Genomic DNA, 19,065 nt, shown 5'->3' with positions numbered 1-19,065 from the left:
CCCCGACCTGACCTGATCAGACCTGTTACCATATTTTTGACTAAAGTGGTCCCCTTTGAACCATAGCATTTCGATATAATGGCCTGTTTGTTATGTCATTTTCTAACCTGTTTAACTCAGACCAGGGTCCAGGGCTGGAGCCTATCCTTACTAGCATAGGGTCACAATGCAGGAGCAAACCCCAGACAGGGCACCATTCCATTACAGGGAAAACACACACACACACACACACACCAACCACACACACTAGGGCCAATTTAGTATTTCCAGTTCACCTAACTTGCATGTCTTTGGACAGTGGGAGGAAAACCACGCAGATTTGGGGAGAACATACAAATTCCAGACAGGCAGGACCCAGTAAGCGGCCCCTTATCCCTTTTACCACGAGGAAGCAGTGCGCCACCGTGCCACCCTGGCCCTGTTTGTCACATGTCTCAATAGATTTTGAGGCCCTGTGGATTCAGAGGATGCTTTTTAAATTATTCTTTCCATCTTCTGAACCCCCTTCCCCCCCGGCCCCCTTCAAGTCAATTTTATACTGCTTTGAATGATCTTTAAATTTTTATTCCAGACATAAAACCAGACTATACACATTCTGAGGACTATTTATTACAGAAAAATGTTTTTTCGTCATATCATCCTATAGGCCTAAGATGAAAGAGCTCGCCAAGCTGTTATAGTCGTAAGTGCTACAGATGAAAGTCTGCTTTGAACTGTTATCCTCAAGCAGGCGAGCTTTGGATATATTCAGGCTAAAGGAGGCACACACATTTATATTCTCCTATTTCTGCCCCTTTCTGTGACGAGGAGCACCTCCCCGAATAAAGTAAATGTGGTGGCTTCCGGTTTGCCTGATTTTGCTTTCAAGTGCCTCTGCAGGGTGGCCTTCAGCTCAGATGTCCCGCTGACCCGCCGACTCTCTTGAGGTAAGGATCAGACGATGGTGGGATGTGTGAGGCACACACTGTTTTTTGCATTGGTCTTACTGTCGATCAGCATGATAGGGTTTCTACTGTGGTAGTCAATGATGTCTGTAACCTTGCTGAAATACTGTGGAGAAAGAAACAAAAAATTAGGAAAAAAAAAACATAAAAGCAGCCATAGAATATTCAAAGCTTTGCACTCATTTTGCTTTTTTTTTTTTTGCTACCCCTTCATCTCATTCCATAATTATAAAAGTCACTCAAAGCTACAGTGTCTTACCATGTTCTTAGAGGATGTCAGATTAAATACATGTTTAAAGTACCTCTCGTGGAGTGTACAACCAATTGCAGTAGATGGGTACCCAAAGAATTCTGGGTAGAGAACACATGTACGTCAGAAGGGGTCATCCACTTGAAGCTAAGCACGTTCAGGCCCGGCCAGGACTTGGATGGGAGATCAGCTAGGAAAAACTTGGGTTGCTGCTGGAAGAGGTGTTGGTAATGCCAGCAGGGGGCGCTGACCCAGTGGTCTAAATGTGAATCCCAATGCCCAAGTACAGTGACGGGAATACTGTGCTGTAAAAATGGCGCTGTCCTTCAGAAGAGACGTAAAACAGAGGCCCTGAGTCTCTGTGGTCATTAAAGATCCATGGGCGTCATTCATAAAGTGAGTGGTGTATCCCGATGTCCTGGCTAAGTTGCCCACCATGGCCTAGTCATTCTGGCCCCCTGTCTCTCTAATTGGCCGTCTTTAAACCCAGCAAGGTTTAAATTTTAGTCTTGTAATGCAGACCTTCCTTCCAGGTCGAGCACTTGGTAGGCAAGAGTTTGAAAGAGTAGGGTGTATCCCGATGTCCTGGCTATATTGTCCACCACGGCCTGGTCATTCTGGCCCCCTAATCATCCTCTGTCTTTAATTAGCTATCCCTCTCTCACCCCTTCACCACCTTATAGCTAACGTGTGGTGAGTGTACTGGCACAAAAATGGCTGCCGTGGCATCATGCAAGATGCTGCACATTAGTGGTGGTTAAAGTGCCCCCCCCACTCACTAAACCACTTTGAGTAGTGAGAAAAGCGCTATACAAATGTAAAGAATTAGTATTCTTTTTATTATTACAAGGTACCACAGGATTGCATGAGGTCCTGATAGTGGAAAGAGAAGCAGCCTAACAGGTTCAGTGTTTGTCAGCATACCAGGGCAGGAGACGTGGTTGGGTGGCTCCCTTATTTACAACTATGGAAGTTTTCACATTTTATTATCATAGAAAAAAGAATCACGGTGGATTAAATCTGTTTTTTTGACACTATTTGACACTGATCAACAGAAAACGACTCTTTAAAGTGGTCTAATTTAACAATGCTGTGCCAACATCTGTACAGATTGTTCTGCATTAATGGTGCCCTCACAGATATGCAAGTTACCCCTGCTGCGGGCACTGACATACCCCCATACCATGACAGACGTTGATGCTGATTATAGCCTGGATGGTCCTTTTCCTCTTTGGCCTGGAAAACATGGTGGCTGTTTTTCCTCAAAAACTACTTCAAATGTCTACTGGTCAATCCCAAAAACATGATGCCACTGTCCATTACTTTCATCTCAGATGAGACCGAGTCCAGAGAGGTCAGCCATGTTTCAGGACAGGGTTGATGCATGGCTTCTGTTTGCAGTGTTGTGCATGAGCTAGTTCAAAAGAGCACATTCATTGAACGAGCTCATTTACCTAAGAATGGTGAACTTAACGCAATGTATTTGCAAGTGAAGAACTTGAATGTGAGCGAGTTCAGTTTTATGTGACATTCTGGATCTGGTTTAGGTCCAGATTAAACATTTTGCCTTACCCTGTAATGTAGGGGTGGAGCCGAATCCGAAACGGTATTAGGATAAGCACCAAGAGTGGTGTTTGGGGGTGGCAAGTGGGGCGACTGTCCCTTGCCCCGCGCCTAAGTGGGCCCTACTTTTGATGTCTGCATGTCCTGTTCGAGTAGATTTGTCAAGTTATATTCTCCAGTATACAGTATATACATTTGAGATGCTTCTAAGAGGAACCCTTTTAAAATCCCTCTTCAATGTCAAATTCCGTACATGTATGTCTTTGAAAACATTCCATAGTCCACCTTCTTCACCCTAAAAGGGTCACCAGTATAATCCCTTCCTAAAATAGTTATAGCCCATTAGTCGTTGGGTTGGCTTCTCCTATCTATAGAAAAAGACATTGCATCCAGATTAGACTACAAATGTCATCAATGACTTTTCCAATCGGAAGGCAAGAAAAGTGGATTTTCGATTCTGAACCTGGAAACCGGTAAGAGATTTCATGATGATACCTCTGTGTTAATTTCACACTTCCCGTCGAACCACTTATTTGTAGGCCATAAACATAATGCACAAAAACATGTATCGCTAATGATAACCGGCTGACATGACATCAGCATGAGTTATGACTGTGACATCCTGCATATCGAGACTCGCGTGTTGGGTACTTTTCTAGAAGAGGCTTTAATTTCTATATGACACCGCATCGCATTTCGAACTGTCGTGGTATTGTCATGAAGTATGAATTTCACTTTTTTAATAGATTATATCATTATATTTGGATAAAGTCCACATGTTATCTTGCAAAATTTAGCTAATACTGTAATGAGAAAATCCGGTGTATGTTAACATTATTTTTATTAAATTTGCGCGCAAGTTTATACAGTCTGCACATACCGGTAACAGCGTTTGACGTAACCGGCCCTGTGTGGGGTTGGTCAGCCCTGGGCCCCACACACCCCTAAGGCCGCCTCTGATAAGCACAAATAGTGGATTTTTACGAATATTTATTTTGTACACTTTTTTTGCCATTTATTTGTATTCGGGAAAAAAATAACGTAAAATCAAATAGGCACTGTCTGTGCCTGCCTGCTTGTGCTTAAGCTGCACCCCCGCGGACACGAGCACGCGGTGAAGTTCTGCTTTTGCTTTTAGGAAAACGTTGTACTTCGTGAGGCCACTTTATATTTTTCCCCATTGGACATGCAATATGTGACGTGAATTTTGACCGGCAGTGTAATGGGTTAGTTCACATACACGCTGGTTCTACAGTTACCATTTGTGTCATACGGTTGGAAATAGAGCGCTAATTTATATGTATACTTGCATCTATTTAATTTAGGATATTAGCTTATATGGTTATACATGTTTGTTGCTGGGTATAACTCAATAAAGTGTATTTAAATAAAATAGTCTTCATAATTATTGTATTATATTCAAGAACACTGTAATCTATAATAATAAAAGGCAAAGCCCTCACTGACTGACTGACTGACTCACTGACTCACTCATCACTAATTCTCCAACTTCCCGTGTAGGTGGAAGGCTGAAATTTGGCAGGCTCATTCCTTACAGCTTACTTACAAAAGTTAGGCAGGTTTCATTTCGAAATTCAAAGCGTAATGGTCATAACTGGAACATATTTTTTGTCCATACACTGTAATGGAGGAGGCGGAGTCACGTATCGCATCATCACGCCTCCTACGTAATCACGTGAACTAAAAACAAGGAAGAGATTTACAGCACGAGTTGCACGCGGGAACGAAGGTAAATGACGTTAATTTTTGACTGTCTTTTAATACTGTGTAAGCATACATATTAACACATGTGCAATTAAACGTGTGCATTTACGGGGTGATTTCTCAGGCTTAAAAGCTCACCTTTTATCAAACGCGGGAACAAAGGTAACTGACGTTGTTCACTGTCTTTTAATACTGTGTAACCATACATATTAACACATGTCCAATTAAACGTGTGCATTTACGGGGTGATTTCTCAGGCTTAAAAGCTCGCCTTTTACTAAAAAGGTAAATGCAAAACTATTTTCAATCAGTTTATTGAAACGCTCCCGTTAAGGATTGCAATAACATATTCGCGAGATAAAAGAACGAAGTGGGGGGAAATGGAGGAACAGCCGCAAACAGCGAAGAGCAAAAAATTAATTAAACAATTGAGAACGGAGCGAGTTAAGCATACAAGCATGTTCATAAGGGAAACAAAGCACGGTGTAAAACGTAACTGTGTGTACCACATTTCAAGTGTATAGGTGAAACGGTTTGCGAGCTACAGGTCATTTAAAATCCTGGACAGACACACAAATTGCCACGGTAGCAAATTACAGAAGAAGATTTAACTGTTTAATAATTTATATTTATATGAAATGTGCTTCTTATATATTACTTCATATTCTCATATGATAATGATGTTAATGTTTATATTGATTTCTGTGTTATTAAAACTGCATGTATGTGTATATATGTATATATATATATATATATATATACTACCAAAATACCCGCGCTTCGCAGCGGAGAAGTAGTGTGTTAAACAGGTTATGAAAAAAAAAGGAAACATTTTAAAAATAACGTAACATGATTGTCAATGAAAGCCCGTTTCAGTCAGTAAGTCTTATGTGTGTGTTTATGTATGTGTGTAAATATATGTAGATGTGTATATGTAGATATGTATATATATGTATATGTATATAAATGTTTATGTGTGTGTGTATATTATATATATAATATATATATATATATATATATATATATATATATATATATATATATATATATATAAAAAGACAGCAACAGTTATAACAATGACAACACAATTACATTGACAATCATGTTACGTTATTTTTAAAATGTTTCCTTTTTTTTTCATAACCTCTTTAACACACTACTTCTCCGCTGCGAAGCGCGGGTATTTTGCTAGTAGCCTAATATAAGGCATGCAAAATTGAAAAAAGTAAACTCATGGGTCATTTATTCTCACTCCTTAAAAAATACAAAATGAACTGAACATGAACTAGTTCAAAACTGAAATGGTGAACTATGAACGTGTATTTTTTCATTTTAGTCTGTGTGAACTGAACTTTGAGCGAGTTCTTGTGTGGTGTGAACTTGCACAACACTGGCAGTTTGCACAGTAAAGCTTTAACTTGCATCTGTGGATACAACAGCGAGTGGGGTTTTCTGATGAGGGTTCGCGTCGTATGAGTATTCCTGAGTCCATGTCGCAATATCCATTACCAGCGTTTTTAAGACAGTGGTGTCTGAGGAATGTGAGATCATGTGAATTCAGAAGTGGTCTTCAGCCTTATCCTTTACAGCCAGAGATTTGACCAGATTCCTAAAATCTTTTAAGTAGAGTATGCACTGTAGTCCTACCCATCAGTCTTTGCGGAACGTTGTTCTCAAAACACTGACACATCTGTTGGCATACTGGCGAGCCTCGACCCATCCTTGTTTTTGAAGTTCCTTATATAGAGCTGAGGTTGAATGTTTCCTTTCAGACTCAGTGTTTCCCAACTCCACACACGTCATCTCACCATACATTCCTCGTGTTAAGTCACTTGGGGTGTCTCCCTCATTAATGTCACATTTATTAGTGACCCAGATTTTCAGCAGATCAAACGTTTACATGCACCAAGTTGAATATCTGCTTAAACAATGTGGAAAATTCCAGAAATCGATGTCATGACTTTTAGAAGTCTCAACAGTTGTGGCCTTAAGTTAAATTCCAGTTTTACCTGGAAAAAAGTTCTGACTGCCTTTGGTCAGGGAAGGCCCAAAATGAAATTAAAAATGAAAGACCATACCATACCAGGGTGTCAGAGTAGGCTCCAGTGGAGTCCAGTGTGGGAGTCCAGGGATGCATCATCTCTCCGACTCTCTTTCTGCTTGCCATTGACTGGATCACGTGGAGGACATCAGCTGACAAACTTTGAGGCATCCAGTGGACCCCATTATTCCATCTTGAAGATCTCGACTTTGCCGATGACCCTCAAAAATTACACCACTTGCAGGAGAAGCCTGACAGACTGAACACTTTTGCCAAGCAAACAGGCCTCAACATCAGTGCCTCCAAAACACAAGTGATGTGCGCAAACATCAACCCCAGTGCACCTATCACAGTATATGATGCTCTGCTCGATTATGCGGAGGCGTTCACATATCTCAGCAGTCTTGTTAGTAAGGACAGTACAGCACAAAGGACATCAGAGCGAAACGTGGGAAAGCATGCGGTGCATTGGCAAGACTTCAGCCCATTTGGAAGTCCAAACAGTACAGCCTGAGGTCAAAGCTCAGACTTTATAACAGCAATGTCAAACCTGTTCTTTTGTATGGCTCTGAATGCTAGTGAGTTGTAAAGGAGGACATGAATTAGATTGACGCCAATGGACAATGGATGTCTCAATGGATGTCTCAGGAAGATCTGTTGTATCTTCTGGTCTGAGAAGATCTCTAATGAAGACTACTAAAAAAGAAGAAAACTAAGAGCCAACATGTGGCGCAGGAGATCAAGATGGCTTGGCTGCACTCTCAGAATGGACCAGAACCACAAACAAGGCTGGCCTAAAACAACATGGCGGCAAACTGTGATAAATGAGCTGAAGGAGATGGACCTACCATGGGGTAAAGCAGAACACATAGCTCAAAAGATGGAGGCAAATCGTCGGTGCCTTATGTACCTTTTGGCACAACGAATATTAATAATAATAATAAATACCATACCAAACCATTTTCTAAGCAAGGTAAGCGGGGTCAAGGTTTGGGGGGACTGAAGCCTATCACAGCAAGCATAGGGTGCAAAAGGTCTAATCAATAAGTGAAATTTAAAATGTGGTGATTACCAGTTGCTGTGCTTTCTCTCTATTATAAAAAAAAAATCTTGGTAGGCTTGGAAGGAGACAATACGTGATTTTCTCAGAGACACTTTAACGTCCCGCAAGACAAGGCAGTGAGACAAAAGGACAGCTGCTGTACAGGCTTTTAAATGGTCGATGCGCAGCGCGACAAGCAGAACACGCAGCTCGGTAGCAGCAGCAGCAAGCCAGCAGCTGATCCGACCGCATTTCCTTAGCATGCGTTCAGCCCCCCAAACTCCCCAACCCCTCCCAAATGTGAGCAGCAGAGATGCAAAGTGACTGGCCTGTAGCAGCGGGGGGCAAAGTAAAATCAAATAAAGAAGTAACTACCTACCCACCATCTTTTCTGAGTTTATAAATTAAGCCCCATAATCCTTTCCACTCCAGGCTGTGATTTTCTAGTGAAACTGGCAATGGAGTTTTCAGAGCTGTGCATTGGACAATAAATGATTATAATGGATTGTCCATCCATTCATCTACCACCCAAACCTGCTTATCCAGGTTAAGCTTTAAGCAAAAGGCAGGAGCAACACTTGGGTAGGGTGCCAGTCCATCCCTGACTGAACACACACACACACCCACACACACACCCACACATCAGGGGCCTATTTAGCATCGCCAGTCCACCTACACTGCATGCCCATGCAGACACGAGAAGAACATGCAGACTCCGTGAAGGCTTGTGAACCCTGGTCTCATTGTTGTTGCTACCACCATGCTGCCCACAAGGGATTGTACCCACCAAAAAATGTTCAGGGGGTTCACCGTTCACCTCAATAAAGCAGATGAGGGCGCCATGCTCACCTCTTCGTTCTTCTTGCCTTCCTTGCCCAGTGCGTACTGTTGGCTGTATTCCAGGTAACGCACTGGGATGTTATAGACCTTCTTTTGAAACAGAACTGCCAGGGTGTATGGCTGCTTTGTCTCTTGGCCTGAACTGTTGCGCAGCAAGAATGCGCCATCCTGTAAAAAAAAAAAAAAAACAAAGGAAATGTCAGCAGAGCCAGGTGGGTGAGGTCTGGAATGAGTCATAGCAGACATGTGCCATGCAGCAGAAGCATAGGCTGTGACGGACAAAGTGAGGAGTCCTGGAATGTCTAGCCTGGGGATTTTAAGCCTAGCATGGGTCTTGATTTACAGTATCTGGCCAAACAGATTCAGACCACCTTATTTAGCAGACACACTAGACATTTTGAACAGAACAATGTAAGTTAAGCACTTTGAGCTACTTACGTGCAAGAAAATGAGATATATAAATAACTGCTGTTATTATTGTGCGGCGTCCTGCTAGGTGACACCCAGTATGGATTTTCCAGCTTTACAGAACGCAATGGCAGATAATTTGTGCCAAAATTAAATGCAATCAAATGTGTAAACAACATTGAAATGCAATACATATGCAAGTGGGACATTTAATTTGTTGTACTTAAAAACTAAACAGTCAAAGGTTCGATTACATTTCACTACGACACATCATTTTTTTTGTCAGCTTAAAATGCAATATGCTTTCGTCTATATCAAGTCAAAAAAATCAAAATCTAGGAAGCTGGCAGAATCTGGGTTGAATTGAAACATATGTGAGGGGCGGCCACAGCCATTACCTAGCTGTGATTCAGCTGGCGTCCCACCAAGATAATGGCTGTGGCCGCCCGTCATGTATAGTAGGTGGAACTGTCATGCAAGCATTAATACTGGAGCAGCAGATAAGCAATACTAGAGAGATCAGGCGTGAACTTTTGGTGCAACACCAGAAACTGACCTTCAGTGTATAGAGGTGGAGAGTCTCAGTCAGGCCATCCGTCAGGAGCAGGCCCGATCTGATAATACGATAGGGAGTGACAGCCCTTAACGTATAGTAGTGTAGGATCAGGCACGCTAACAACATTGAACCTGAATTCAAATGCAGTAGAGGGTACTGTCCTGCAAGCCTTAAGACTGAAGTACTAGATAAGAAACACCAGCAAGTTCAGGCCTGAACTGATGGTGCAGCACCAGAAGCTGACTTTCCATGTATAGAGACTGAGTCTCAATCAGGCCAGCCAGCGGGATCAGTCCCGATCTGATAACACAATAGGGAGTGGTGACCTTCAAGGATTTAGTGCAAAAGACGAGGGGAGCTAACAGCATTGGCCCAGGACTAAAATAGACTGGTGAGTACTGTCATGCAAGCTTGAAGACTTAAGGCCCTAGATAAGAAATACCAGCAAGATCAGGCCTGAACTAATGTTGTAACACCAGAAGCTGACCGTCAGTTTATAGAGACGGAGTCTCAATCAGGCCAGCCAGCAGAATCAGATCTGATCTCATAACCGAATAAGGAGTGACAACCTTAAAAATATAGTAACGCTAAGGGGCTTACCCTCCTGTTCGCTTCACTTGCCAACCCCTCTGGCCTGTGCTACGCATCAGCCACTTCGCGACTCTGCCGCTCGTGAATGTGGATTTCACTTTCACCAAACAACAAATCTTTTAAGTCTCGCGTATACGCCTCTTCATTGGGAAGAAACACTACTTTTCCCTGTTGGCAACTCGAATTAGACGATCTACAAGTCTCCGACTTAAAGTTTAAAACCCAACAATATATTCAATCTCTTTTCGCTGTTCTGTTATTTCACCGAGTAATAATTTCCATTTGTTTGCGCTAATGCCATCTTTAATATAATTTTTTTGAGACTTTCAAATTTTAGTACTTTCGTTATCTCTAACCTGCTCTGCATGTGTATCACGCCAACGTTTTTGAACTCTTTACAATGTTCTACTTTGTCATTTACTCTTTGTCTTTTATTTCCGGCCCCAGGCATGGTTAAATATCTTTTCACAAAGTCTCGTCTCGTGGTACGTGAAAGTATCTCTCTGAAAAAGTCTCGTCTCATCCCAGGATTATTTTTATTATATTAGAGAGATAAAATCAAGAAAGTTAACAGCATCAGCCATGGACTGAAATTCAGTAGCTCATACTGTCATGCAAGCATTAAGACTGAAACGCTACATAAAATTTCCAGCAAGATCATGCTTGAACTAATGATGCACCACCAGAAGGTAAGCTATAGTATACAGCCAGAGAGTCTCAATCAGGCCAGTCAGTGGTATCAGGCCTAAACTAGTGGTGTAGCACTGGAGGTTGACTTACACCATGAAGTCTAACTGTGAATCAGGCCAGCCATTGGGATCAGACATGACACGAGACTTTAAGTGGAAGCCCGTTCTGTTGGTGTATATTTGAGTTTCTTGATTGTGGCAGCTAGCAGTACAAGGTCTTAACAGATTGGGCAAGAGTAGAGTCTGACTTTCACTATACACACTGAGAGTCATAATCAGGCCAGCCAGCAGGATCAGTCCTGATCTCATAACACAATAGGGAGTGGTGACCTTCAAGGTTTAGGTGCAAAAGATAAGGGAAGCTAACAGTATCAGCTCAGGACTAAAATAGAGAGGTAAGTGCTGTCATGCAAGCATGAAGACTAAGGTCATAGATAAGAAATCCCAGAAAGATCAGGCCTGAACTATTGGTGTAACACCAGTAGCTGAAATTCAGTATACAGACTGAGATTCTCAATCAGGCCAGGCCATCAGGATCAGGCTTGAACTGATATGGCAGTTGGAGGAGGTGTGCTGCTGGTTTACTGTATATTTGAGTTTCATAATTACGGTAGCCATCAGGACAAGGCCTTAACTGATGGGTCAGCAGGAGAGTCTGGTAGACAGACTAGGATATGGACTGGGAGTCTGTATCAGGCCACTCATCAGGATCAGGCCTGAACTGATAGTGTAGTACCAGAGGTTGATGCATAGCGTACAGACTGAGTCTCAATCAGACAGACATTCTCCAGCATGGAAGTGCCCTTCTAAGATACTGTAGGAATATTAGGATAAGACCCGAAGTGAACACCACCAGGGTGTGCCAACATTTTGGTAAAGTGACTGAAATTCTTGACCAGGCCTCAGCTGATGGTGGAGCAGATTAATTGCTTGTGTATGGATTGAGATTCTGAAGCACGAATGGTGGAGTGGCGTCTTCCCTGTGCTAATGCTGGAATATTTTAATCAAAGCAGCCATTGTTATCTGGTCTGAACTCTAAGTAAGGTGATCTTGTCTGAAGCAGGGACATTCTGGACTGCTTTGTCAAGGGAAACAAAGAAGATGTTCTTTTCTTCCTCTGTTGAATCCAGCGTAAGAGCATATGTGCTAATGATTGCCATATGGGAAACTTTCGCCTGTATAAAGCGCAGGGTCGTTAAGTGCAACAGGGAACTCTGGGATTTTCGGGTGGAGTTAATTCTTGACAGTGAGGCCGATTCCATGAATCTGCATCTCTTGCTTTGGTCAGCCTTTCCAGAAGAATGTATATCTGGCTATGGTTTCAGTGATGGATCCTTCATCAGCGAGACAAATTTCACTGAGGGCACAGATATCTGAGTGCAGGAGAGCTGTTCTCTGAGGTGGTCGGTTGGTAGTGAGACATTCCAAGAAGTTACGATAAAAGATTTTGTAGGTTTTTCGCCTGCATGTACAGAGGGGTCTCACCAGGGGCCTCATTTATAAACGGTGTGTACGCATAAAAATGTTGAGTATGCCTGTGTAAAGCTACGCACATTTTCATGGCAGCCTCACCCCATGTATACGCACGTGTCTGCTCAGTTCAGCAAACGGGTGGCACCCAGCATCAAAGCAGTGGTACCGTTTTTGTGTGGTTTACATTTTCTTTTTTAGATTTGCATCCATGATGCGGAATTTATCAATTACAGGGAAATTATTTGCATATTGTTTACAAATTTAATTCACTTGATTGCAATCATTCTATAACAATATAATTGTGCACAGAATTGACAAACTATTCCAACTACCATAGCTGCTTTAGCGTTGTTAAAAGACATCGCAAATGGAAGAATTAGAAGAGACTGCATATTTATAGATGATGATGACTGGCTTCTAATTCGATTTCGATTTCCAAGAGCTATCCCCTTGGCGCCGTGTGCTGAACTGGCGCTGGCTTTAGAAAGGCAGGCGTTGAGGAATTGTGCTCTACCTGCTTTATTGCAAGTTCTGTCCACTCTTGGGTTTTTAGCCACAGTTACTTTTCAACGTGAACTTGCTGACCGATTGGGTATTTCACAAACATCAACGAGTCACACCATGCCAGCTGTTTGGGATGAGATTATCCGCTTGTCATCCAGATATATAAGATTTCCTTACATTGTAGTTGAACTGGCAAACACAAAAGTGCGATTTGCAGTAACGTCTGGTTTTCCAAATGTAATCAGAGTGGTCAGCTGCACACACATTGCTATTGCAACGACACTGGACTAGTTACATCAGCCAGGGATGAATCAGCTAAAGAATGAGCTGACATTACATCATCTATAGCTGGAGAACCTATAAAAATGGCAGCTCCACACAGTCGCAGGTGCTTTTTCCAACTATTGCAGCAAAAGGCTAGCAGTCCTTTTAACACAGTATGTTAAAGCACCAACACGGGGTCAAGCCTGTCTGGATTTAGTATTTTGTAATAATCAGGATAGAATTGAGGATGTAGAGCTGATTGAACCACTAGGGTCAAGTGACCATAATGTAATACAATTCTCTCAGTGTTTTGTAAAAGTGCGGATGCAAAGATCGAAATTGTTATGTCTAACTAGTAGGGCAAATTTTGAGCAGATGCGGCAAAGTCTGAGGAGGATACACTGGGATAAGCTTTTAAGTGAGGAGACAGTTGAGGAGCAGTGGAACAGGTTATAAATAAGTGTCAAGGGTTTATATATTGTGACGGATGGCCAGGACCATTACCTGGCCGGGACACCAGCTGGGTGGAAGGACTGTGTTAGAGAGCATGTTTGGGGCATTATGTTCCCGAGAACTCTATAGGGCAGACCCCCTGTGTTGCTACAATACCACGGATTCCTGCAGGGCACACTGAAAGTTGGAGTTTGGACCTGCCCTATTGGGTTCCATGGGTGCCACCAGGGGGTGCTGCAGGTATGGCTGGTTCCTTTTATATACCTGAAGTGCTCCAGGTGCTCTACAACCTTTTTTTGGCATCACTTCCGGGTGTCGCAGAAGCACAGCCACAAAGGTCTCAGCCGTACCTGCAGCACACCCTGGTGGTGCCCACGGAACCCAATAGTGCTGCTCCAATCTCCAAGTCCCAGTGTGCCCTACAGGAATCTGTGGTGCTGCAGTAACCCATGGTGGCTGCCCTTTAGTAAAGTTAAAACGCCCAAACATGCTCTCTAGCGCAGTCCTTCCACCCAGCTGGTGTCCCGGCCAGGTAATGGTCCTGGCCATCCATCACAATATATAAACCCTTGACACATATTTTTAGGAAGTCACTGAGCAATGGGGAGATTCCGAAGGACTGGAAAATGGCAAATATCATCCCGTTGTATAAAAAGGGTGACAGGGCAGATCCAAGCAACTATAGGCCAGTAAGCTTAACATGCATCACAGGAAAATTAATGGAAGGAATTATTAAGGATAAGATCGAGCAACACCTGGCAAGGACAGGAGTTATTCTGAACAGTCAGCATGGGTTCAGAAGAGGGAGGTCGTGTTTTACTAACATGCTGGAATTCTATGAGGAAGCAAAAAAAGGAAATGATCAAAGTGGGCCATATGATATTATTTATCTGGACTTTCAGAAAGCATTTGATAAGGTGCTACATGAGAGGTTGGGCATCAAATTAAAAGAAGTGGGAGTTCAGGGTGATGTTTTTAGATGGGTGCAGAATTGGCTCAGACACAGGAAACAGAAGGTGATGGTGTGAGGAACCAAATCAGAACTGGCCGATGTTGAGTGGTGTTCCATAGGAGTCAGTGCTGGAGCAGCTGCTATTTGTAATGTATATATAAATGATTTGGATAGGAATATAAGTAACAAGCTGGTTAAGTATACAGATGATACCAAGATAGGAGGGTTGGCAGTTAATCTTGAATCTGTTGAATCATTAAAGAAGGACTTGGATAGCAGACAGGCTTGGGCAAATTTGTGGAAGATGAGATTTAATGTCAGTAAATGTAAAGTATTACACATAGGAAGTAAAAATGTTAGGTCTGAATACACAACGGGAGGTCTGAAAATCAAGAGTACGCCTTATGAGAAGGATTTAGGAGTCACAGAGGACTCAACACTGTCAACTTCCAGACAGTGTTCAGAAGCCATTGAGGAGACAAACAGAGTGTCAGGTTATATAGCGCCTTGATGTGTGGAGTACAAGTCCAAGGCGACTAGGCTGATTCCAGGGCTACAGGGGTTGAATTATGAAGAAAGATTAAAAGAGCTGAGCCTTTATAGTTTAAGCAAAAGAAGATTAAGAGGTGACATGACTGAAGTGTTTAAAATTATGAAGGGAATTAGTACAGTGGATCGAGACTGTGACTTTAAAATGAGTTCATCAAGAATACCAGGACATATTTGAAAACTTGTTAAGGGTAAATTTTGCACTAACATTAAGAAGATTTTCTTTACACAAAGAGCCATAGACACTTGGAATAAGCTACTAAGTAGTGTGGTAGACAGTAAGACTTCAGGTACTTTCAAAACTCGACTTGATGTTTTATTAGAAGAATTAAGTGGATAGGACTGGCGAGCTTTGTTGGGCTGAATGGCCTGTTCTCGTCTACAGTGTTCTAATGTTCTAAAGAACAGCGAGTAACCTCAAAGAGCCATGTAAAGAGCAGAGAAGAGATTCGTTGTGGTGCTTGGAGCCAACACTACAGTATAAATGCACCTTCAGAGAATGAACTTGTTTATGAAATTAGAAAGCATTTCTACTCTATTAATGTGCTGCTCTGTAGTCCATAGAAAGTGTGTTGCAATGTGCCAGCATGTAGCTTGCTGCATAATGTGGCACACAATTGTGGCTTGCCCATACCTGAAGAGAAGTGGTATAATGAACCTGACCCTGACCCCAGCGCAGGCGCCACCATTAAGGCGAATTAGGCATTAGCCAAGGGCGCATATCATAAGGGGGGGGGGGGGTCCGAACTCAGCCACACAGGTTAGCTACTTAACAGTTGGTTGCTTCACTAATAAGCTTGGCCTAGATGGCATAATAACCTAGCACTGGCACTGCCTGACCACCGAAATGATCAGCCAAATCAGACAGCACTACACCTTCATTTGAATGTAATTAGCAGAATGTAAAAACAAGTAATCTGATGCAGCATTTATTTTTTTAAGCAATTCATTTAATTTGTGGTGAATATCACATTGTACAGCCTTTGTATTCCTTTGTTCACTGGCCACATCTCTTACAGCATCAACTATTACATTTTGTGAACGCCAGAACAGTGTCCGTCAGCACACTGCCAGGGGTCACCCTTTGTAATATCGTCTGAAACAGAATAAACAGACGGTGGGCAGCATCTTGCCTTTTCATGGTGACTTTGATATCTGATCCCTTCTTTTTATTTCAGGCACTGTGCGACTTTCTGAGCTTGAACTTTTGAGTGTCTCCACCACCCTATTTTACTCCATCAACTTCATTTTTCCATGTGCTTTTGCCATTGCCTTTTAACAAAATACTGAATGGAAGGGGTAGTGATTTGCATATTCAAATATGCAAAATTCGGGGAGGAGTCAGGGTGGTGCTGTAGGTGTGTGCATATGCATTAAATTTCATGTTGATTTTGATTTATAAAGGGAAAGTGCGTGGAACTTTTGCACAGTTTTATGCATCTGAATTTTTTGTGCGTACACACATTTCCAGTTTCTAAATGCTTTTGGGACACCACCCAACGGGAAGACACGCCGAAGAGCATCCTGAAGCATGACTGGCACGTCTGTGGAAGACTGCTTTGTCTGTCGTGGGGGCAACCGCAGGCTCACAGTGCTGCAGAGGAGCACCGTGGTCGCGCTATAAGCGCCTGTCGTTGATGGGTAATGCAGGAACAGTACAACTTGGCCACTGACCTGGCCCCAACCCTGCCTGTTTGCTGCGTCTGTGTATAGAAGAGTGGTAGATCCATCTACAATAAATAACTGTGCTGTTCCTGTTTCAAACTGAATAAAGCTGGTTTTGCTACTGCTACTACTGAGACTCAGCCTTATGTTTTGGGGTGCAAGACAGTGACTCACTCGCCACAGCATGCCATGTTTTAGTGCGAATTCTATGCATGGCATTATACATGAAGCCCAAGGTGCAGTTTCCTGGCCGAATACAGATGGGACAAACTTGGTTTAGGACACCTTTAATTGTCCCCTCCCATTCAGGGGTAGGCAGTGCTATCCTTGGGAAAAGGCTGCCTAGTCACATTGGCAGGACATGGACAAGGCACTTGTCCCGGGTGTGCCTCTGAACAGCCATCATACCAATGCCGCCATATGTGTGGGTTCCATACTAAGAACATACACTATCACCCTATGGTAGTTCTCGTCATCTATTGCTCATTGCTGTAGGACTTTGATGCAGGATAAAGGATGATGAAGATGGATGGAAGGAAGAGCCTGCGCAAAGGAGTTGTTGATATCGGTGGTAGTGAGGGTGAGCAATCCTCAATCACACCGCTTCACGTCCTGTAGGGAATCCACATGGTAAGCCAAGTGCAAAATGACAAGGCACAGCAGGAAGTTGCACCTCTTTGGATGGACCCTTAGTGGGACGGAGTGTGGGTGGTTGAGTCAGTCTTAGTCAGGAGCTCTCCTCTAACATTGCCGCCATGGGTGGCCCTACCAGGAGTACACGACTCCTGCCGGCATCACTCAGGGGATCATTGATCATGCAAACCACTCCGCCACGTTAAGGCACTTACTCAGTGGAGGGGGCCTGAACTGAAAGGCAGCACAAAGCCACAAACCCACCTTGTTGACACAGATTAGTGCTGCCTCAGCCGTCTTCCGATCACAGTTGCCTGCAAACCACTCCCTGCCCTGCAGCCCAAATTCCTGAGTGTTTGGGGTTTGGAAGAAATTCTTAATCTGGTGGCAGAGGTCTTCTCGGGTTACTTGTGGTGCAGTGGAAGCTTTCACCTCAGACTGTTGCTGAAAAGCTGCAGAGAAGAACCGGGACATTCAGTTAGTGGGGAGGATATGTGGTGAAGACCATCTTGAGATTCCTAATAACAGACATGATGTTTGGTTCACAGAAGTGTGTCTGCACTGGCATCTCATTCTGTGACGTCTTACCTCCTTTGCCTGTAGGGTGCTTTGGAAAAACAGGGCTGAAATGAGAAAGCAAAAGAGAAAGATGCATTTAGAAGAGCTCAGTGGCATCACACTGTGCTTGATGTGTCTCTGTGTAGGAGAAGATGTGCTACCTGGGCATGACAAGTTTTATAGGCTTGACCTGTGGCGGAGGGGGTGCTGGTTTCACTGGCCAGGAGGATCTTCTTCCCTTTTCATGATCTGTATTGAAGAAGATGAATAAAATGAATCACATAAGCTGCAGAATACTGACCCATGTTCTGGTGAAGTCATCAACTGTCATCTTATTGCTGCTATTGTATGGAAATTGTGTCTGCCATCTTCACACCTTCCTAGAATGTGTCCCATCATAATAAGTGGTGTCTTCTATATTGTACCATGGAATTGTGAGGTCAGCACCTCATTATGGATGGCAATGTGATAGGCTGGTGGTGAGGTCTAGAAAGGTCTAAACTCCTTGAAGACCATAATGTAAAATTTTAATATTAGTGTGAAGATATTTATTCAGTTCAGAATATTCTTGTATAGCAGGTAATTACTGCAGGAGACCATTACATGACAGTAGACGAACAAGAATATACACGGAGGGTGGGATTGGCGTTTAACAACTGAGGCCACCATGGGGCAGTAATGTTATATTTACAGTGTTGGCATTTCAGCAGAAGCTGACCAGAGACATTCCCTCTGTGAGCTGATGACCTTATTTGGGTGATATTGGGGTCTACCTGCATTTAACCACATGGCACTTTTAATACTTGAGATGCCCCTAATGACAAGCAGAAAGAAGACAGGACAAGTTGGGGGGTGGGCACATGCTGGATGGTAGAAGTTGTGCAATTTGTGTGAAAAGGAAGAAGGCTTAGAGAAGGAGACAAAAAATGGGATAGGTAGTAGGGGTCCATTTAAGTGTGATACCGTGAGAGGTCACAGCAGTTTAAACGTTTTTGATAAATGGTGGCAGTATATGAAAATGTATACTTGAAACACTCAGAGGATTAAACTACCAGTAACAAGGCTTGGTATGAGCATGAGCAGTGCTTCTCAAAGTGTTCTGGACCGAGGATCGCAATGTCAAAGATATGGAGGACCATATCTATCTATTACCACAAAATTCCTTATTAAAATGATTACATTCTTTTTTCTAAATGTGCTCATGTGAAGAACACTGCGACAAGCCGAAGTGAAAAAATGAAGACAAGTTAAGTTAAATTTTGAGTTTGTAGGCCTAAAATGTGGCCGTTTATTGGAAAGCATCTCCTTAATTTAAGTGCCGGGATCACTCCTGCATTTATGACTTTGGAAGGATCTCTAAGAAA

The 19,065-nt window shown here is 42.9% G+C and overlaps 2 protein-coding genes across 2 annotated transcripts in view; both read right to left on the bottom strand.

Moving 5' to 3' along the window:
• Positions 1 to 550: 550 nt before the first annotated feature.
• LOC127525891 (B-cell linker protein-like) lies at positions 551 to 17,632 on the bottom strand. Its single transcript, XM_051919095.1, has 3 exons — positions 17,408 to 17,632; positions 8,415 to 8,573; positions 551 to 1,050 (listed from the first exon to the last, which is right to left on the bottom strand). The coding sequence occupies exons 1-3, from the start codon at positions 17,615 to 17,617 to the stop codon at positions 934 to 936; spliced, it is 486 nt and encodes a 161-aa protein (XP_051775055.1). The 5' UTR covers positions 17,618 to 17,632; the 3' UTR covers positions 551 to 933.
• Positions 17,633 to 17,843: 211 nt separating this feature from the next.
• The window catches only part of LOC114648699 (B-cell linker protein-like), a 62,372-nt gene continuing 61,150 nt past the window's right edge, over positions 17,844 to 19,065 (bottom strand). The window contains exon 14 of the mRNA XM_028797882.2: positions 17,844 to 17,950. Within this exon, the coding sequence (XP_028653715.2) occupies positions 17,859 to 17,950 (92 nt within the window). The 3' untranslated portion in view covers positions 17,844 to 17,858. The remainder of the gene's footprint in view (positions 17,951 to 19,065) is intronic.

Source organism: Erpetoichthys calabaricus, chromosome 1, assembly GCF_900747795.2.
Source record: "Erpetoichthys calabaricus chromosome 1, fErpCal1.3, whole genome shotgun sequence".
In the NCBI taxonomy this organism is placed as follows: domain Eukaryota; kingdom Metazoa; phylum Chordata; class Cladistia; order Polypteriformes; family Polypteridae; genus Erpetoichthys; species Erpetoichthys calabaricus.
This window is presented reverse-complemented; position numbering and strand designations above follow the sequence as displayed.

Excerpts from the sequence above, each read along its gene's own strand:
- LOC127525891 (XM_051919095.1), bottom strand. The coding sequence starts at position 17,617 with ATGTCCCGGTTCTTCTCTGCAGCTTTTCAGCAACAGTCTGAGGTGAAA. Across the intron at positions 8,574-17,407 it reads CACTAATCTGTGTCAACAAG|GATGGCGCATTCTTGCTGCG; the intron begins GTGGGTTTGTGG and ends TTTTTTTTACAG. Across the intron at positions 1,051-8,414 it reads AAGGCAAGAAGAACGAAGAG|TATTTCAGCAAGGTTACAGA; the intron begins GTGAGCATGGCG and ends CTTTCTCCACAG.